At 51.2% G+C, this 21,753-nt stretch overlaps 1 protein-coding gene across 1 annotated transcript in view; it reads right to left on the bottom strand.

The window, feature by feature from the left end:
* Positions 1-21,753, bottom strand: part of CATSPERD (cation channel sperm associated auxiliary subunit delta) — a 58,847-nt gene that overhangs the window by 2,854 nt on the left and 34,240 nt on the right. The window contains exons 14-20 of the mRNA XM_005587651.3: positions 20,545-20,634; positions 19,339-19,397; positions 15,983-16,061; positions 13,008-13,060; positions 11,275-11,349; positions 8,332-8,460; positions 4,830-5,007 (exon numbers count right to left, since the gene is read on the bottom strand). Coding sequence (XP_005587708.3) covers positions 4,830-5,007; positions 8,332-8,460; positions 11,275-11,349; positions 13,008-13,060; positions 15,983-16,061; positions 19,339-19,397; positions 20,545-20,634 — 663 coding nt within the window. The remainder of the gene's footprint in view (positions 1-4,829; positions 5,008-8,331; positions 8,461-11,274; positions 11,350-13,007; positions 13,061-15,982; positions 16,062-19,338; positions 19,398-20,544; positions 20,635-21,753) is intronic.

Raw genomic sequence — 21,753 nt, 5'->3', positions numbered from 1 at the left:
GAATGTTGGCAAACTGACAAACTGCGTCTGCCGCCTGGAAGGGATGCTGAGGGCAGTCACGATCCAGGCACAAGTGTTTCTTGTGATTAGGTACATCTGAAGCCTGGTAGTAATAATATGAACCTGTGATCAGCTAAGCAGCTGACCAATCGTTACCTCCTCCTCCCTGCTCTTTATTTTGTTTGTTTTGTTTTGAGATGGAGTCTCCCTCTGTCGCCCAGGCTGGAGTACAGTGGCGCGATCTCGGCTCACTGCAAGCTCCCCCTCCCGGGTTCACGCCATTCTCCTGCCTCAGCCTCCCGAGTAGCTGGGACTACAGGCGCCCGCCACCACGCCCGGCTAATTTTTTTTGTGTATTTTTAGTGGAGACGGGGTTTCACCGTGTTAGCCAGGATGATCTCGATCTCCTGACCTTGTGATCCGCCTGCCTCGGCCTCCCAAAGTGCTGGGATTACAGGTGTGAGCCACCGTACCCGGCTCCTCTTTGCTCTGTCTACCCAATAAATAGGAAGGGCTATGGAAGCTTGGGGGGCTGACTGCCTTTGCTCACTAGAAGCAGGGAGCTCTCTTCTTCCCCATGCCTCTTCCTTAAAACAGCTTCTTTTGTCTTAAATTTTCATTTCTATGTTCGTTCTCCCTTATTCATTCCCCCTTCATTCAGTCTTGTAATGACGGTCTCAAGTAGTAACAGTAGTAACTTTTGTAGTGAGCATCTCAAGTAGTAACCATGGCAGTCTGCCCCATGCCTCCTTTCGGGCCGTCCTGGGCTGTGGAGGCTGCAGGCTTAATAACTCAGCCTGGGTGAGAGTCAGGTGCTGCCAATGACTTTTTTATTTTGGGACATTGTCTTCCGCTGTCCCCCAGACAGTGGAGTGCAGTGGCATGATCTGGGCTCACTGCAACCTCTACCTCCCAGGTTCAAGCAATTCTCCTGCCTCAGCCTTCCAAGTAGCTGGGACTACAGGCAGGTGGCACCACGGCCTGCTAATTTTTTTTTTTTTTTTTTTTTTGAGAAGGAGTCTCGCTCTGTTGCCCAGGCTGGAGTGCAGTGGTGTGATCTCGGCTCACTGCAAGCTCCGCCTCTCGGGTTCACACCACTCTCCTGCCTCAGCCTCCCAAGTAGCTGGGACTACAAGCGCCCGCCACCACGCCCGGCTAATTTTTTTGTATTTTCAGTAGAGACAGGATTTCACTGTGTTAGCCAGGATGGTCTCGATCTCCTGACCTCGTGATCCGCCCAAAGTGCTGGGATTACAGGTGTGAGCCACCACACCCAGCTAATTTTTGTATTTTTCATAGAGACGGGTTTTCACCATGTTGGCCAGGCTGAGCTCTAACTCCTGACCTCAAGTGATCCACCCGCCTCAGCCTTCCAAAATGCTGGGATTACGGGCGTGAGCCACAGTGCCTGGCCACTCTTTATTTGTTTGTTTGTTTATTTACTTATTTGTTGAGAAACAGCCTCGCTCTGTTACCCAGGTTGGAGTGCAATGGTGCAGTTTTGGCTCACTGCAACCTTCACCTCCCGGGTTCAAGCGATTCTCCCACCTCAAGCTCCGCAGTAGCTGGGATTACAGGTGTGCACCACTATGCCCAGGTAATTTTTGTATTTTTAGTAGAGACAGGGTTTTGCCATGTTAAGCTGGTCTTGAACTCCTGTCCTCAAGTGATCTGCCCACCTCGGCCTCCCAAAGTGCTGGGATTATAGGTGTGAGCTACTGCACCTGGCCAGAAAAACTTCGTGTTCTACAAAAGCACCCACTCACCACAGCTGATGGAAAAAAAAAAAAAATAGTGATGGGGCCATCTCTTAAATGCACTCATGCAATTTGCAATGAGACAGCCCATACGAAGAATGCAAATAGAAATACCAACAGAGCCAGCCGGGCGCGGTGGCTCATGCTTATAATCCCAGCACTTTGGGAGGCAGAGGAGGGCAGATCACGAGGTCAGGAGTGCGAGACCAGCCTGGCCAATGTGGCAAAACCCCATCTCTACTAAAAATACAAAAACTAGCCAGGCGTGGTGGCAGGTGCTTGCAAGTCCAGCTACACAGGAGGCTGAGGCAGGAGAATTGCTTGGACCCGGGAGGTGGAGGTTGCAGTGAGCTGAGATTGCGCCACTGCACTACAGTCTGGGGGACACAGTGAGGCTCCTTCTCAAAAAAAAAAAAAAAAAAAAAAAAAAAAAAAAAAAAAAAAGGCAAATGCAAAAAAAGAGCTATGACACCATCTGCTGGTGGCTTTGCTGCATGTGCTGCATTCCTGATACAAAACACGTGTCCCAGGAAGACACAGGTGGACTGATGCAGTCTCTTCCTTGTGGGGACAGGACATCACACTCTCATTTGTCAGTCATGCATGAACCAACTCGCATTATAGAAATACACACTGAGAGGGGCCGGGCGCGGTGGCTCACACCTGTAATCCCAGCACTTTGGGAGGCCGAGGCGGGCGGATCACAAGGTCAGGAGATCGAGACCACTGTGAAACCCCGTCTCTACTAAAAATACAAAAAATTAGCCGGGCGCGGTTGTGGGCGCCTGTAGTCCCAGCTACTCGGGAGGCTGAGGCAGGAGAATGGCGTGAACCCGGAAGGCGGAGCTTGCAGTGAGCCGAGATCGCGCCACTGCACTCCAGCCTGGGCGACAGAGCGAGACTCCGTCTCAAAAAAAAAAAAAAGAAAGAAATACACACTGAGAGGGGCCGGGCGCGGTGGCTCACACCTGTAATCCCAGCACTTTGGGAGGCCAAGGTGGGCAGATCACGAAGTCAGGAGATTGAGGCCATGCTGGCTAACATGGTGAAAACCCATCTCTACTAAAAATACAAAAAAATTAGGCAAGCGTGGTGGCGGGCGCCTGTAGTCCCAGCTACTCAGAAGGCTAAGGCAGGAGAATGGCATGAACCCGGGAGGTGGAGCTTGCAGTGAGCCAAGATCGCGCCACTGCACTCCAGCCTGGACAACAGCGCGAGACTCCGTCTCAAAAAAAAAAAAAAAAAAAGACACACTGAGGCCGAGTGTGGTGGCTCAGGCCTATAATCCAGCGCACTGGGGAGCTGAGGTGGGAGGATCGCTTGAGCCCAGGAGTTCAAAGCCAGCCTGTGTAACATACTGAAACCCTGTCTCTACAAAAAAAAAAAGATACAAAAATTAGCCAGGCATGGTGGCGCACACCTGTAGTCCCAGCTAATTGGGAGACTGAGGTGGGAGGATCACTTGAGCCTTGAGTCTTCAGTGAGCTGAGATTGTGCCACTGCACTCCAGCCTGGGTGACAGAGCGAGACCCTGCCTAAAAGAAATAAAAATAAGGCCGGGCACGGTGGCTCAAGCCTGTAATCCCAGCACTTTGGGAGGCCGAGACGGGCGGATCACGAGGTCAGGAGATCGAGATCATCCTGGCGAACACGGTGAAACCCCGTCTCTACTAAAAAATACAAAAAACTAGCCGGGCGAGGTGGCGGGCGCCTGTAGTCCCAGCTACTCGGGAGGCTGAGGCAGGAGAATGGCATAAACCCAGGAGGCAGAGCTTGCAGTGAGCTGAGATCCAGCCACTGCACTCCAGCCTGGGCGACAGAGTCAGACTCCATCTCAAAAAAAAAAAAAAAAGAAAAAGAAATAAAAATAAGGCCGGGCGCGGTGGCTCAAGCCTGTAATCCCAGCACTTTGGGAGGCTGAGGCAGGCAGATCATGAGGTCAGGAGATCAAGACCATCCTGGCTAACACGGTGAAACCCCATCTCTACTAAAAAATACAAAAAACTAGGCCGGGCGCGGTGGCTCAAGCCTGTAATCCCAGCACTTTGGGAGGCCGAGACGGGCGGATCACGAGGTCAGGAGATCGAGACCATCCTGGCTAACACGGTGAAACCCCGTCTCTACTAAAAAATACAAAAAACTAGCCGGGCGAGGTGGCGGGCGCCTGTAGTCCCAGCTACTCGGGAGGTTGAGGCAGGAGAATGGCGTAAACCCAGGAGGTGGGGCTTGCGGTGAGCTGAGATCCGGCCACTGTACTCCAGCCTGGGCGACACAGCGAGACTCCGTCTCAAAAAAAAAAAAAAAAAAAAAATACAAAAAACTAGACAGGTGAGGTGGCGGGCGCCTGTAGTCCCAGCTACTCAGGAGGCTGAGGCAGGAGAATAGTGTAAACCCAGGAGGCAGAGCTTGCAGTGAGCTGGGATCCGGCCACTGCACTCCAGCCTGGGCGACAGAGCGAGACTCCATCTCGAAAAAAAAAAAAAAGAAAGAAAAATAAAACAGATGTACACTGAGTAGGACAGCCTGGGAATTCCATCCATCCCGCAGTAGCAACCATTGGGATGGTCCCAGGCATTTCTCATCATCAGCAAAGTCCCCGAACACCTTGGCGCCTGCATTTCCCGTCTTTTGGGCAGTTCCTTAAATCCTCAAAGGCCTTGTACACCCCTAAAAGGAACTGGAGTTCCCGCTAGATCCCCTAAGGGACCTTCGAGTCTTTTGCAGTCATGATCTCTGCTCACTGCACTCTCTGCCTCCCGGGCTCAAGCGATTCTCCTGCCTCAGTCTCCTGAGTAGCTGAGAGTACAGGTGTGCGCCACTATGCCTGGCTGACTTTTGCATTTTTAGTAGAGACGGGGTTTGGCCATGATGGCCAGGCTGGTCTCAAACTCCTGACCTCGTGATCCACCCGCCTCGGCCTCCCAGAGTGCTGGAACTACAGGCGTAAGTCACCGCGCCCGGCCGAGTCTTTCATTCCATAGTCAGTTCCATGGCTGCACGGTGTCCTCACACACTCTCCCACCCCTTGGTGGCCTGCTGATTCTTCTGGAAACAATCCTAGGGTCCTGTTACCTCTCTGTTCCAGAAGAAAGGCCCCCCAGATTCCTTTATCATGGTGGTCCAGTTCTGCGGCTGGGAGGTGCACATTGCCGACTTGGCCGTCAGGGAATAGGAGTACGAAAACTGCCCGTTCACCTCCAGTAACACATACTCGGCATTGACGACCTCCTGGAAACGGTCTTTTTTCCACCTAGGACACAGGCACGGGGCAGGGCTGTGCGGGGAGCAAGGACAACCCAGAAAGACCTGGGCCACAGCCACCTGGACGGCTGCAAAACTGCTTGGGGGGTGGGAGGTGACAGAGAGCAAAGCGAAGGATGCCTGCCGCTCCCAGGTGAGGATGTCATGTGTAGGCTGCAGGGAGGCCAGGAGACAGAGCTGGGTGGATGGGGAGATGGGTAGCAGCCAGCACTGAGTATTGATAACAGGGAGGAAAGAAAAGTCTGCTTGGGGGCCAGACGCGGCGGCTCACGCCTGTAATCCCAGCACTTTGGGAGGCCAAGGCAGGCGGATCCCCTGAGCTCAAGAGTTCAAGACCAGCCTGGGCAACATGGCAAAACCCCGTCTCTACTGAAAATACAAAAATTAGCCTGGCACAGTGGTGCACGCCTATAATCCCAGATACTCGGGAGGCTGACGCAGGAGAATCGCTTGAGCCAAGGAGGTGGAGGTTGCAGTGAGCCGAGATCGCGCCACTGCACTCCAGCCTGGGCGGCAGAGCAAGACTCTGTCTCAAAAAATACATACATTCACACAATCTTCAATCTAGTTCTTGGGCACGCTGACCACATGTCGAGTACTCGGTAGCCACATATAGTTCATGGCTGCCAGACTGGAAGGAACAAATTGTGGAGCATTTCCATGGCAAAATGTTCTACTGGGCAGTACTGGTGTGAGGTTACAGCAGCGTCAAGTTGGCTGTAGTTATCACCCCCAGGTAGGGGCAGAGCCACCCACATGACCAGGTAAATGCAGACATTATACCCAGCAGGAGTGGGCAGGGAGAATAAGATGAAGGAAGACAGGGCCGGGCGTGGTGGCTCACGCCTGTAATCCCAGCACTCTGGGAGGCCAAGGTGGGTAGATCACCCAAGGTCAGGAGTTTGAGACCAGCCTGACCAACACAGTGAAACCCCATCTCTACCAAAAATACAAAAATTAGCTGGGTGTGGTGGCAGGCACCTGTTATCCCAGCTACCCAGGGGCTGAGGCATGAGAATCACTTGAACCTGGGAGACGGAGGCTGCAGTGAGTCAAAATCACGCCACTACACTACAGCCTGGGCGATAGAGTGAGACTCCCCCCCAAAAAAAAAAAAAAAGGCCGGGCGCGGTGGCTCACACCTGTAATCCCAGCACTTTGGGAGGCCGAGGAGGGTGGATCACGAGGTCAGGAGATTGCGACCATCCTGGCTAACACGGTGAAACCTCGTCTCTACTAAAAATACAAAAACTTAACTGGGCGTGGTGTCGGGCACCTGTAGTCCCAGCTACTCAGGAGGCTGAGGCAGGAGAATGGCGTGAACCCGAGAGGCGGAGCTTGCAGTGAGCCGAGATTGTGCCATTGCACTCTAGCCTGGGCCACAGAGCAAGACTCCGTCTCAAAAAAAAAAAAAAAAAAAAAAAAAAAAAAAAAAAAGATGAAGACAGCAGGACCCACGGATGGGGCAATGGGAGTGTTATGGACTGAGCTGTGCTCCTCCCAAATTCCTATATGGGAGCCACAACCCCCACCCATGTGATTATATTTGGAGATGGGGGCCTTTGGAACGGTAATGAAGGTTATGTGAGGTGATAAGGTAGAGGATGATCTGATAGCACTGGGTCCTCAGAAGAAGAGGAACAGGTTGGGTGTGGTGGCTCTTACCTGTAATCTCAGTGCTTTGGGAGGCCAAGGCAGGAGGATCTCCAGAGCCCAGGAATTTTAGACCAGCCTGGGCAACACAGGGAGACCCCCCCCCTCTATAAAACATTAAAAAATTAACCGGGCATGGCGGTGTGTGCCTGCAGTCCCTGCTACTTGGGAGGCTGAGGCAGGAGGACCGCTTGAGCCTGGGAGGTTGAGGCTGCAGTGAACTGCGTTCATGCCACTGCACTCCAGCCTGGGCAACAGAGCAGGACCTCAACACAAAAAAAAAAGAAAAAAGGAAAGAGAGAGAGAGAGAAAGAAAGAGAGGAGAGAGAGAGAAAAGGAAGGAAAGAAGAGAGGAAAGAGGGAAGGAAGGAAGGAAGGGAGGGAGGGAAAAAAGAGGGAAGGAAGGAAGGAAGGAAGGAAGGGAGGGAGAAAAGAGGGAAGGAAGGAAGAAAAGAAAAGGAGGCCGGGCGCGGTGGCTCAAGCCTGTAATCCCAGCACTTTGGGAGGCCGAGACGGGCGGATCACGAGATCAGGAGATCGAGACCTTCCTGGCTAATACGGTGAAACCCCGTCTCTACTAAAAATACAAAAAACTAGCCGGGCGAGGTGGCAGGCGCCTGTGGTCCCAGCTACTCGGGAGGTTGAGGCAGGAGAATGGCGGGAACCCGGGAGGCGGAGCTTGCAGTGAGCTGAGGTCCGGCCACTGCACTCCAGCCCGGCGACAGAGCGAGACTCCGTCTCAAAAAAAAAAAAAAAAAAGAAAAGAAAAGGAGAAAAAGAAAAGCTATATGAGGTCATAGGGTGTAGGGTGGACCCTGATCTGATACGACTGGTGTCCTTATAAGAACAGGAAGATGGCCGGGCGCAGTGGCTCACGCCTGTAATCCCAGCACTTTGGGAAGCCAAGGCAGGTGGATCACAAGGTCAGGGATTCGAGACCAGCCTGACCAACATGGTGAAACCCTGTCTCTACTAAAAACACAAAAATTAGCCAGTCGTGGTGGCATGCGCCTGTCATCCCAGCTACTTGGGAGGCTGAGGCAGGATAATCACTTAAACCCAGGAGGCGGAGGTTGCAGTAAGCCGAGATCATGCCATTGCACTCTAGCCTGGGTGACAGAGCAGAAAAAAAAAAAAAAGAACAGGAAGACAGCAGGAGTGCATAGGCATAAAGAAAAGACCATCGGCCGGGCGCAGTGGCTCACGCCTATAATCCCAACACTTTGGGAGGCCAAGGCGGGCAGATCATCTGAGGTCAGGAGTTCAAGACCAGCGTGATCAACATGGTGATGGTGAAACTCCATCTCTGCTAATTAGCTGGGTGTGGTGGTGGGCACCTGTGGTCCCAGCTACCCGGGAGGCTGAGGTGGGAGGATCGCTTGAGCCCAGGGGACAGAGGCTGCAGTGAGCTGAGATCATGCCACTGCACTCCAGCCTAGGCAACAGAGCAAGACCCTGTCTCAAAAAAAGAAAAGGTGTTCCAAGGAGAGGGCCCTGGGGGCCAGTGGGGTTGGGGCAGGAGAACGGTGGGAAACAGTGACCACCATCAATCATTTTGAGGGATAGAGGGGAGCCTGGAGGGCCAGGCTGGTACCCCAGGGCCAGGGAGCATGAGGCCCTGCCACCGTCACCACCCTGCAGCACCCCCCTGGGGTCTTACAGCTCCACCACGGGCTTCCATGGGGTATCATAGTAGACGAGGAGAGGACAGCCCAGCTGCTGGTAGGAGTAAAACACGTGCAGGTCCTTGGAGGACTGCCGCCCCTGGAAGCCGGGGTCGTAGAATTCCCTTCAAGACACCAAGAAGCAGAGATGGGGAATCTGTGAGTTCTTGCCCAGTCTGCGAACCCTTCACAGCCGCAGTTTCTTGTATGAAAATGGGGATCGTCCATGAGAGTGGGTGGAGGGGGCATCTGAGGTGGGCGAATGAGAGCCATGGACCAGAAAATGCTGAAACTTCCCATTCTAGTTAATTTTTTGGCTGGAGCACAGTAATGCAATCATGACTCACTGCAGCCTCCACCTCCTGGGCCCAAGCAGTCCTCCCACCTCAGCCTCCCGAATGGCTGGGATTACAGGCACACGCCACCACACATGGTTAATATTTTAAATTTTTGTATAGATGAGGTCTTGCTGTGTTGCCCAGGCCGGTCTCAAACCCCTGGCCTCAAGTGATTCTCTCACCTCAGCCTCCCAAAGTGCTGGGATTACAAGTGTAAGCCACCAAGCCCAGCAAAATTTCTGCTTCTTAAATTAGATCAGTGCAGGCCGGGCGCGGTGGCTCAAGCCTGTAATCCCAGCACTTTGGGAGGCCGAGACGGGCGGATCACGAGGTCAGGAGATCGAGACCATCCTGGCTAACCCGGTGAAACCCCGTCTCTACTAAAAAAATACAAAAAACTAGCCGGGCGAGGTGGCGGGCGCCTGTAGTCCCAGCTACTCGGGAGGCTGAGGCAGGAGAATGGCGTAAACCCAGGAGGCGGAGCTTGCAATGAGCTGAGATCCGGCCACTGCACTCCAGCCTGGGCGACAGAGCGAGACTCCGTCTCAAAAAAAAAAAAAAAAAAAAAAAAAAAAAAAATTAGATCAGTGCAAAAGTAATCGAGGTTTTTTTCTTTCTTTTTTTTTTTTCTTTTTTTTTTTTTTGAGATGGAGTTTCATTCTTGTTGCTCAGGCTGGAGCACAGTGGCATGATCTCAGCTCACTGCAACCTCTGCCTCCCGGGTTTAAGCGATTCTCCTGTCTCAGCCTCCTGAGAAGCTGGGATTACAGGTGCCTGCCTCCATGCCCGGCTAATTTTTTGTATTTTTAGTAGAGACGGAGTTTCATCATGTTGGCCAGGCTGGTCTTGAACTCCTGACTTCAGGTGATCCACCTGCCTCAGTCTCCCAAAGTGCAGGGATTACAGGTGTGAGCCACTGCACCTAGCCAGTGTTTGCCATTACTTTCAACAGCAAAAAACGTAATTACTTTTTTTTTTTTTTTTGTGAGACGGAGTCTCACTCTGTTGCCCAGGCTGGAGGACAGTGGCGTGATCTCGGCTCACTGAAACCTCCGCCTCCTGAGTTGAAGCAATTCTCCCACCTCAGCCTCCCGAGTAGCTGCGACTACAGGCATGTGCCACTACACCTGCCTAATTTTTGTATTTTTAGTAGAGATGGGGTTTCACCACGTTGGCCAGACTGCTCTCAAACTCCTGACCTCAAGTGATCTGCCCCTCTCAGCCTCCCAAAGTGCTAGGATTACAGGCATGAGCCACCGCGCCCGGCCAAAACTGTAATTACCTTTGCACCAACTAACAAATCACCCAGTTTAAAGTATTTTGCAATGCAGCCCACATAGACTAAGATGACACGCCCCTCTGTGTCCTCTGCAGGTTCCAAAGTCACTGCCCCTTAGCAGCCCAGAAGCACCAGTTTAGGCCTCAGCTCTAAATGGGTAACTGACTTTTGACTTGCATTTGAGGGGTCAGGTGTTACAAATCACACAGAAGTGTGCACTCGCGTGGTAAGGAGCTCCCCCATGCTGGGTGCAATGAGGGGCCTTGATATGATCGAATATTTGTCACTTCCAAAAGCTCCTGCTCAAACTGGATCCCCAATGTTGGAGGGGGCGCCTAGTCAGAGGTGTTTAGACCACAAGGGCAGGGCTATGAATGGCTTAGAGCCATCTTCATGGTACTGAGTGGATTTTCCATCTCAGCTTCCATGATAACTGGTTGTTTAAGAACCTGGCACCTTCTCCCACCATCCCCCCACTCTTTTTTTTTTTTTTTTTTTCTCTAGGTTGCCCAGGCTGGTCTCAAACTCCTGGCCTCAAGCAATTCTCCTGCCTCAGCCTCCCAAAATGCTGGGATTACAGGTGTGAGCCACTGCACCTAGCCTCCTCCCCACTGCCCCCCTCCTTTTTTTTTTTTTTTTTTTTTTCTTTATGAGACAGAGTCTCCCTCTGTCGCCCAGGCTGGAGTGCAGTGGTGCGATCTCTGCTCACTGCAACCTCTGCCTCCCGGTTTCAAGCAACTCTCCTGCCTCAGCCTCCCGAGTAGCTGGCATTACAGGCGCCCACCACCATGCCTGGCTAATTTTTGTATTTTTAGTAGAGATGAGGTTTTGCCATGTTGGCCAGGCTGGTCTCGAACTCCTGAGCTCAAGGGATCTGCCCGTCTCGGCCTCCCAGAGTGCTGGAATTACAGGTGTGAGCCACCGCACCTGGCCATAACTCTTTTCTTTATAAATCACCCAGCCTGGGGTAGTCTTTCAAAGCAGCACAAATTGACTAAGGCCCAGACTCGCGTATCGGCGTGGCAGCACACACTCACTGAGCAGGACAGCATGTGGGACCAGCCAGCTGAGGCAAGAGGATGGGTTGAGCCCAGGAGGTCGAGGCTGCAGTGAGCTATCATCACCCCGCTGGCACTCCAGCCTGGGCCACAGGGCCAGACCCTATCTCTTAAAATAAATGAATGAATGAATGAATGAATGAATGAATGAATGAATGAATGAATGAATAAATAAATAAAATTCCTAATTTGCTCTTGGCTTCTGCAGGCCTGATTGTTGCCTTGGGTTTTCAGGTGTTGCGGCGGCGGGGGACACTGGCTTACTTTTCGATGATGAAGCTATAATTGTCTTGCAGGGCCAAGGCATCCAGGACGCCCTTGGAACAGGCAGAAACTGTGCTGCAAGCAAAAGACGACATTGAGCAAGTGTGTGACCTCACAAGGAACCAGATCATTATGGATGGGACAGAAAGGGAGAGGCTGGGCGTGGTGGCTCAGGCCCAGCACTTTGGGATGCTGAGGCAGGCGGATCACCTGAGGTTAGGAGTTTTGAGACCAGCCTGGCCAATATGGAGAAACCCTGTCTCTATTAAAAAAATACAAAAAGTTAGCCAGGCATGGCATCATGTGCCTCTCATCGCAGCTTCTTGGAAGGCTGAGGCAGGAGAATCACTTGAACCTGGGCGGTGGAGGTTGCAGTGAGCTGAGATCGCGCCACTGAACTTCCAGCCTGGGTGACAGAGCAAGACTCTGTCTCAAAAATAAATTGATAAAAATAAAAACAAAATAATAAAATAAATTAAAAAGGGAGGGCACACCTTTCTGTCCAATGCATGAGCAGTTGCCAAATGAGCAGATATGGAAAACAAACAAACAAAAAACAAGAGACCCCAACTCTGGGAGGGGCATGGCAGGAAATGGCTCTGCACTTTGCCATTAGAGGTGTAGCTGGTCTGGCTTTTTTTTTTTTTTTTTTTTTGAGACGGAGTCTCGCTGTGTCTCCCAGGCTCGCTGCAAGCTCCGCCTCCCGGGTTCACGCCATTCTCCCGCCTCAGCCTCCCAAGTAGCTGAGACTACAGGCGCCCGCCACCACGCCCGGCTAGTTTTTTGTATTTTTAGTAGAGATGGGGTTTCACCATGTTAGCCAGGATAGTGGTCTGGCTTTTTAAAAAATTTATTTTAAAAATTGTGTTAGGCCAGGCGCGGTGGCTCATGCCTGTAATCCCAGCACTTTGGGAGGCTGAGGCGGGCAAATCCCTTGAGGTCAGGACTTTGAGACCAGCCTGGCCAACATGGTGAAACCCCGTTTCTACTAAAAATACAAAAATTAGCCAGTTATGATAACGGCTGCCTGTAATCCCAGCTACTAGGGAGGCTGAGCAGGAGAATCGCTTGAACCTGGGAGGCAGAGGTTGCAGTGAGCTGAGATCGTGCCACTGTACTCCAGCCTGGGCGACAGGGCGAGACTTGGTCTCAAAAAAAAAAAAACAAAAAAAGTGAATATCACCAACAGGTGAAAGAGGGGAGTCCAATGTGCTGGAAACAAAGTTAACCTATTAGGGTGAATCATTTAACTTTTTATTATGGAAATAGTAAATACATACAAAACTAAACAGAATAATCGAAAGTCATCCACCTCAGCAATTGTTACCATGTGGTAATGGTGCCCCAACAACTCCCCTCCTCCCCTCTCCCCACTCCACTCCAATAGCAACATACTTACTTCTTTTGTTTGTTTGTTTGTTTGTTTGTTTTTCGAGACAAGAGTCTTACTGTGTTACCCAGGCTGGAGTGCAGAGCACAGTGGCTCAATCTCAGCTCACTGCAGCCTCCACCTCCCAGGTTCAAGTGATCCTCCAGCCTCAGCCTCCCAAGTAGGTGAGATTGCAGGCCTGCCACCACGCATAATTTTTTTTTTTTTTTCAGTAGAGACGGGGTTTCGCCATGTTGGCCAGGCTGGTCTTGAACTCCTGACCTCAAGTGATCTGCCCACCTTGGCCTCCCAAAGTGCTGGGATCACAGCCGTGAGACACGGCACCTGGCCTCAGCATACTTACTTCTGGATGACGATCTTTTTATCCAGATCACAGCCAACTGAAATCAGTGTCGACTGCAGAGGAGACAGAAATGTGGACCCAGGTCAGTGAGGGTCACCCAGACGCAGTGAATCCTATACAGGGACACACTCCCATGGAAACGGTTTGGAAACCATGTGGCCTGGATTCCAATAGCGTGTCCTTGGATGCCTGGGATGCACTGTAACTGCAGCTGGCCCCGCAGAGCTTAAGCTCTGAGAGCCTGGGGTAGGGCTAACTAAACTCCCGGTGTCACCTGACGAGCTGTTAGTGGCTTCACAGAGAACAGAATTAACTTTTTCTTTTTCTTCTTTTATTTTTATTTTTTTTGAGACAGAGTCTCACTCTGTCGCCCAGGCTGGAGTACAGTGGTGCGATCTCAGCTCACTGCAAGCTCCGCCTCCTGGGTTCGTGCCATTCTCTTGCCTCAGCCTCCCAAGCATCTGGGACTACAGGTGCCCACCACCACACCCGGCTATTTTTTAAATTTTTTTTTAGTAGAGACGGGGTTTCACCGTGTTAGCCAGAATGGTCTCGATCTCCTGACCTCATGATCTCCCCGTCTCGGCCTCCCAGTGTGCTGGTTTTACAGGTATGAGCCACTGAGCCTGGCCAACTTTTTCTTTTAATTAATTGTTTTTTTTTTTTGAGACGGAGTTTTTGCTCTGTCACCCAGGCTGGAGTGCAGTGGCCCAATCTCAGCTCACTGCAACATCCTCCCCCTGCATTCAAGGGATTCTCCTGCCTCAGCTTCCCAAGTAGCTGGGATTACAGGTGCCTGCCACCATGCCCGGCTAATTGTTGTATTTTTAGTAGAGACGGGGTTTCATCATGTTGGCCAGGCTGGTCTCCAACTCTTGACCTCAGGTGATCCACCTGCCTGGGCCTCCCAGAGTGCTAGGAATACAGATGTGAGCCACTGTGCCAGGCCCAGAACTAATTTATGAGCCCAGCACAATCCTTGGTACACAGAGAGCATGGGGAAAAAAAAAATGCATGCATGCATGTATGAATGAATGAATGAATGAATGAATGAATGAATGAATCAATGGCCTGGAATGAATAAACAAAAAGGAGAAAGAAGATAGAAAGAGTGATTGGGGGTTACTTTACAGCCTTAGGGACATGCTTCTCAAACTGCAGTGCTGCATGGCACCCTCAGAGTTATACAATGGAGTCTAAAAGCCACAGGACCAAAGGACTTCTGGTATTTGAAAGCTGTTTTGTATTAAGACAAACACGGGCCAGGCGCAGTGGCTCACGCCTGTAATCCCAGCACTTTGAGAGGCTGAGGCAGTAGGATTGCTTGAGGCCAGGAGTTAGAGACCAGTCTGGGCAACATAGTGACACCTTGTCTCTATGAAAAATAAAACTTAGCCGGGCATGGTGGTGCACGCCTGTAATCCCAGCTACTTGGGAGGCTGCGGCAGGAACATCGCTTGAGCCCAGAAGGTTGAGGCTGCAGTAAGCCTTGATTGTGCTACTGTGCTTCAGCCTGGGAGACAGAGTGAGACCCTGTATCTAAAAATAAAAAACAGCCAGGCGCTGTGGCTCACACCTGTAATCCCAGCACTTTGGGAGGCCAAGGTGGGCAAATTGCCTGAGGTCAGGAGTTCAAGACCAGCCTGGCCAATGTGGTGAAATCCCAGCTCTATTAAAAATACAAAAAATTAGCCAGGCGTGGTGGGGCTTTCCTGTAATCCCAGCTACTTGGGAGGCTGAAGCAGAATTGCTTGAACCCAGGAGGTGGAGGTTACAGTGAGCCGAGATCATGCCACTGCACTCCAGCCTGGGCAACAAGAGTGAAACTCTGTCTCAGAAATAAATAAATAAATAAAGCAAACCAAAAAGCAAGACAAACATGGATTTACCTTAGAACAGAATGCAAGATTCATTAAAAAAAAAAAAAAAAAAAAAAAACTGGTCAGGTGTAGGAGTTCAGACCTGTAATCCCAGCACTTTGGGAGGCTGAGGCAGGAGGATCACAAGACCAAGAGTTCAAGACCAGGTTGGGCACAGTGGCTCATGCCTGTCATCCCAGCAATTTGAGAGGCCAAGGCGGGCAGATCACTTAAGATTAGGAGTTCGAGACCAGCCTGGCTAACATGGTGAAAACCAGTTTCTTCTAAAAATACAAAAATTAGCTGGGCGTGGTGGCTCGGAGGCCAAGACGGGCACATCACCTGAGGTCAAGAGTTCAAGACCAGCCTGGCTACTATGGTGAAACCCCATTTCTACTAAAAATATAACAAAAACCTCCCCGCTACTCGGCAGGGTGAAGTTAGGAGAATTGCTTGAATCTGGGAGATGGAGGTTATAGTGAGCCGAGATTGTGCCACTGTACTCTAGTCTGGGCGACAGAGCAAGACTCCATGTCAAAAAAAAAAAAAAAAAAAAAAGGGAGTTCAAGACCAGCCTGGCCAACGTGGGTGAAACTCCATCTCTACTAAAAATAAACAAATTCACCAGGCGCAGTGGCTCACGCCTGTAATCCCAGCACTTTGGGAGACTGAGGCGGGCAGATCACCTGAGATCAAAAGTTCGAGACCAGCCTGGCCAACAGGGTGACTGCCTGTATTCAACTGCCTCAATCACCCCCTTCCCCAGCCCCTGACACCCCCAATCCTACTTTCTGTCTCTATGAATCTGATGACTCTAGGGACCTCCTAACAGTGGAATCACACAGGATTTGTCCTTTCGTGCCTGGCTTCTCTCACCGTGTGGGATCTCCTCGAGGTTCATCTGTGTGGAAGCATGCAGCCATACATTTTTTTATGCCATGAATGTTTATTATTATTTTTAATTTTTTTTTATTTTTTGAGGCAGAGTCTCACTCTGTTGCACCCAGGTTGGAGTGCAGTGGCACTATCTCTGCTCACTGCAACCTCAGGGCCAGCTTCCATGCGTCTTTAACACGTATGACACCAAATATGGGACAGCAAAGATTTGGCACCTACCAGTGGCTTGATATCCACACATGAAATTTCCTTGTTTGCTATGTCCACAGTTAAGGTAGACATGGTGGCTCTCTTTAAGCTGCAAGGCAATGGAACCTGTGTTATTAAAGAACAGCACCCTTATAAACAACACGGCTGCATTTCATTCATCCTTTCATCCATTCAATCACCCATGCATCCATCAATCCATCTCATCCATCTTTCCATCCATTCATTCCACCCACCCATTCGTCCATCCATCCATCCATACATCAATCCATCTCATCCATCCATTCATTCCACCCATACATCCATTCATCCATCCATCCATCCATCTCATCCATCCATTCATTCCACCCACCCATTCGTCCATCCATCAACCTATCCACCCTTCCATCTCTCTACCCATCCACTCATCCATCTACCCATTTATCCATCCATTCCATCCACCCACTCATCCATCCATCCACCCATCCATCTCTCTATCCATCCACCCACCCATCCATCTCTCTATCCATCCACTCATCCATCTACCCATTTATCCATCCATTCCATCCACCCACCCATCCATCCATCCATCCATCCATTCACTCATCCATCTATCCATTTATGCATCCATCCATCCACCCATCCATCCATCTCATCCATCCTTCCATCCATTCATTCCACCCACCCATCTATCCATCCATCCATCCACCCATCCATCTCTCTATCCAACCACTCATCTATCTACCCATTTATCTATCTATCCATTCCATCCACCCACCCATCCATTCATCCATTCACTCATCCATCTATCCATCCATCCATCCATCCATCCATTCATCCATCCATCCATCCATCCATCCACCCCTCCAGCCAACCATCCATCCATCTCTCTATCCATCTATCCACTCATCTATCTACCCATTTATCCATCTGATACGGTTTGGTTCTATGTCCCCACCCAAATCTCATCTTAAATTGTAATCCTCACATGTCAGGGGAGGGACCTGATGGGAGGTGATTGGATCATGGAGATAGTTTCCCCCTTGATGTTCTTGTGATAGTCAGTGAATTCTCACAATATCTGATAGTTTAAAAGTGTATGGGACTGGCCTCGGTGGCTCATGCCTGTAATCTCAGAACTTTGGGAGGCCGAGGTAGGTGGATCACCTAAGGTAAGGAGTTCGAGACCAGCCTGGCCAACATGGCGAAACCCTGTCTCTATTACTAATACAAAAATTAGCCAGGCGGCCGGGCGCGGTGGCTCACACCTGTAATCCCAGCACTTTGGGAGGCCGAGGCGGGCGGATCACGAGGTCAGGAGATCGAGACCATCCTGGCTAACACGGTGAAACCCCGCCTCTACTAAAAATGCAAAAAATTAGCCGGGCGAGGCGGCGGGCGCCTGTAGTCCCAGCTACTCGGGAGGCTGAGGCAGAAGAATGGCGTGAACCCGGGAGGCGGAGCTTGCAGTGAGCCGAGATCGTGCCATTGCACTCCAGCCTGGGCGACTAAGCGAGACTCTGTCTCAAAAAAAAAAAAAAAAAAAAAAGGCCGGGCGCGGTGGCTCAAGCCTGTAATCCCAGCACTTTGGGAGGCCGAGACGGGCGGATCACGAGGTCAGGAGATCGAGACCATCCTGGCGAACACGGTGAAACCCCGTCTCTACTAAAAAAATACAAAAAACTAGCCGGGCGAGGTGGCGGGCGCCTGTAGTCCCAGCTACACAGGAGGCTGAGGCAGGAGAATGGCGTAAACCCGGGAGGCGGAGCTTGCAGTGAGCTGAGATCCGGCCACTGCGCTCCAGCCCCGGCGACAGAGCGAGACTCCGTCTCAAAAAAAAAAAAAAAAGAAAATTAGCCAGGCATGGTGGCATGTGTCTGTAACCCCAGCTACTTGGGAGGCCAAGGCAAAAGAATGGCTTGAACTCAGGAAGTGAAGGTTGCAGTGACCGGTGATCACACTGCTGCACTCTAGCCTAGGCGACAGAGTGAAACTGTGTCTCAAAAAAAAAAAAAAAAGGTATGGGCCGGGTGCGGTGGTTCACGCCTGTAATCCCAGCACTTTGGGAGGCCGAGGCGGGCAGATCACGAGGTCAGGAGATCGAGACCATCCTCACTAACATGGTGAAACCCCGTCTCTACTAAAAATACAAAACAAAATTAGCCGGGCGTGGTGGTGCCTGTAGTCCCAGCTATTCGGGAGGCTGAGGCAGAAGAATGGCGTAAACCCGGGAGGCGGAGCTTGCAGTGAGCTGAGATTACACCACTGCACTCCGGCCTGGGCGACAGAGCGAGACTCCATCTCAAAAAAAAAAAAAAAAAAAAAAAAAAGAGTTCAAGACCAGTCTGGCTACTATTGTGAAACTCTATTTCTATTAAAAATACAAAAAAAAAAAAAAAAAAAAAAAAGCCAGGCGTGGTGGCACACACCTGTAGTCCCAGCTACAATCTCGGCTCACTGCAAGCTCTGCCTCCTGGGTTCAAGCAGTTCTGCCAAAGCCTCCTGAATAGCTGGGATTACAGGCACACACCACCTTGCCCAGCTAATTTTTGTATTTTTAGTAAAGATGGGTTTCACCATGTTGGCCAGGCTGGTCTCGAACTCCTGACCTCGTGATCTGCCTACCGTGGCCTCCCAAGGTGTTGGGATTACCGGTGTGAGCCACCGCGCCCGGCCCCTGCTTTCTATTCTTTTGGATGGATGGCAGTGGGTTTGTTGGAGCAAATGGTAATTCCATGTTTCAGTGTTTTGAGGGACCGCCATTCGTAAAGTGTTTTTGTTGTTGTTTTGTTGTTGTTTTTGAGATGGAGTCTCACTGTGTTGCCCAGGCTGGAGTGCAGTGGTACCATCTCGGCTCACTGCAACCTCCGCCTCCTGGGTTCAAGCCATTCTCATGCCTCAGCCTCCTGAGTAGCTAGGATTACAGGTGCCCACCACTACACTTGGCTCTTTTTTTTTTTTTTTGAGACAGAGTTTCACTCTTGTCGCCTAGGCTAGAGTGCAACGGCATGATCTCGGCTCACTGCAACCTCCGCCTCCTGGGTTCAAGCAGTTCTCCTGCCTCAGCCTCCCGAGTAGCTGAAATTAGAGGTGCCTGCCACTACACCTAGCTATTTTTTTTTTTTGTATTTTCTAGTAGAGATGGGGTTTCACCATGTTGGCTAGGCTGGTTTCCAACTCCTGACCTCAGGGGATCCACCCACCTTGGCCTCCCAAAGTGCTGGGATTCCAGGCGTGAGCCACCACGCCCGGCTCTTGTGAAGTGTTTTAATCACCTTGTTTTATTGTTCTAAAGCTGGGGGTCTGATCTCAGCCCTGCTTCTGTTCGCTCCTGCTAAGGGATCCCCTGTAGGCAGCCCGGTCCCCACCTCTGCGGGGAGACAACATACCTGGAAGTGAAGTTGAAGTCGGTCCTGCCCCAGTGCTGCTGCTGTTTTAAGTAAATATCCTGTGGGGTCAAGAGAGAAAATCCCAAGCACATCTGTGGAACACCACGGGCATCCCCCAACTCAGGACATTGGGAGAGATGGGGTGTTGGAGGGGACGTGAGGAGACAAACCTGGAAGCCTCTTAGTCCCACTCTGTTCTTTTTTTTTTTTTTTTTTGAGATGGAGTCTCTCTCTGTTGCCCAGGCTGGAGTGCAGTAGCACCATCTTGGCTCACTGCAAGCTCCGCCTCCCAGGTTCAAGGGATTCTCCTGCCTCATCCTCCCAAGTAGCTGGGACTACAGGTGAGCGTTGCCATGCCTGGCTAATTTTTGCCTTTTTTTTTTTCCTGTTTCTTGAGATGGAGTCTCGCTCTGTCGCCCAGGCTGGAGTGCAGTGGCGCGACCTCGGCTCACTGCAAGCTCCGCCTCCCAGGTTCACGCCATTCTCCTGCCTCAGCCTCCTGCATAGCTGGGACTACAGGCGCCCACCACCACGCCCGGCTATTTTTTTTTTTTTTTTTTTTGTATTTTTAGTAGACACAGGGTTTCACCACGTTGGCCAGGCTGGTCTCAAACTCCTGACCTCCAGTGATCCACCCGCTTTGGCCTCCCAAAGTGCTGGGATTCCAGGCATGAGCCACTGCGCCCAGCCAAGCCGTGCTCTGTTCTAATCCCAGCGCCTGTGAAAGCCTTCTGGAAGTTCACAGAAACAACGGCCCCAATATGATGGCGCCCATTCCCGTGCTCCCTGAGTTCTGGGGACCCGTAGTGAGGAGCGATCGTTTTCCTCACTCACCTAGATGTGACGTGAAGAACCTGATCAAAGGAGTTTGCCGTCACCGACTTGCACCTGGTCAGGCCCCTGCCCTGTGGAAACTGCCCCGACTCAAGCCTCATGCTTCAGTTTACCCAGCTAACTCAGATCTCCGGCCACCCTCCTCGGGCTGCGTTAGGCTCCTCCCTGTCATGCCATCCGGGTCTCTCCGGTGTGACACTTTAATGAGGCCAAGCGTGTGGGTGACGGCTGCCTGATCATCTTCCCATCCCGGGGCACAGCCAGGGGCTATGTACCCTGGAAACTCCTCAGCTTTTTATGCTGATAAGGGAAGGAGGAAGAGGGGGGCCCCTCAAGGGACAGGCGACGGGGTTTGGTGGGGATGCGGCTCACCAGTTTGTACTTAGTGTTCCCGTCTGACGTGTAACCGCTCTCATAGAAGGTGGCCTGGAACCCCAGGGAGTGGGGGTTGCTCACCATCACCTGGGAGTGGGAGCAGAGAAGCTCAGGCTGTACGGAGCCAGCAAGCAAGATGGGGTGACAAACCCCCGCAGTGTCCCCAACACACCTTCAGATGAAAAACCAGGACCGGGCACAGTGGCTAATGCCTGTAATCCCAGCACTTTGGGAGACCAAGGTGGGAAGACCGCTTGAGCCCAGGAGTTCAAGACCAGCCTGGGCAACACAGCAAGATCCCGTCTCTACAAAAAAAAAAAAGTTGGCCAGGCACGGTGGCTCACGCCTGTACTTCCAGCACTTTGGGAGGCCGAGGCAGGTGGATCACCTGAGGTCGGGAGTTTGAGACCAGCCTGACCAACACGGAGAAACCCCATCTCTACTAAAAGTACAAAATTAGCCGGGCATAGTGGCACATGCCTGTAATCCCAGCTACTAGGGAGCCCGAGGCAAGAGAATCCCTTGAACCCAGGAGGCGGAGGTTGCGGTGAGCTGAGATCACGCCATTGTACTCCAGCCTGGGTAACAAGAGCGAAACTCTGTCTCAAAAAAAGAAGAAGAAGAAGAAGTTGAAAATGCATTTATTTATTTATTTATTATTTTATTATTTATTTATTTATTTATTTTTGAGATGGAGTCACTCTGTCACCCAGGCTGGAGTGCAGTCGTGCAAACTCAGCTCACTGAAACCTCTGCCTCGCAGGTTCCAGTGATTCTTCTACCTCAGCCTCCCAAGTAGTTGGGATCACAGGCATGCGCCAACACACCCAGCTAATTTTTTTTTTTTTTTTGTCTTTTTTTTTTTTTTTTTTTTTCCTTTTTGTGGAGAACGGGGTCTCGCTATATTACCCAGGCAGGTCTCGAACTCCTGGGCTCAAGCTATCCTCCCGCCTCTGCCTCCCTGAGAGCTGGGATTACAGGCGTGAGCCACCGCGCCCGGCCACCCAGCTAATTTTTGTATTTTTAGTAGAGACGGGGTTTCACCATGTTGGCCAGGCTGGTCTCAAACTCCTGACCTCAGATGATATACCTGTGTCAGCCTCCTAAAGTGCTGGGATTACAGGCATGAGCCACTGCACCCGGCCTATTTATTTATTTTTATTTTTTTTCGGAGGCAGAGTCTCACTCTGTCACCCAGGCTGCAGT

This window comes from Macaca fascicularis, chromosome 19, assembly GCF_037993035.2.
Source record: "Macaca fascicularis isolate 582-1 chromosome 19, T2T-MFA8v1.1".
Taxonomy (NCBI): domain Eukaryota; kingdom Metazoa; phylum Chordata; class Mammalia; order Primates; family Cercopithecidae; genus Macaca; species Macaca fascicularis.
Note: the sequence above shows the minus strand (reverse complement) of the source record. Positions and strands in the feature narration are given on the sequence as shown.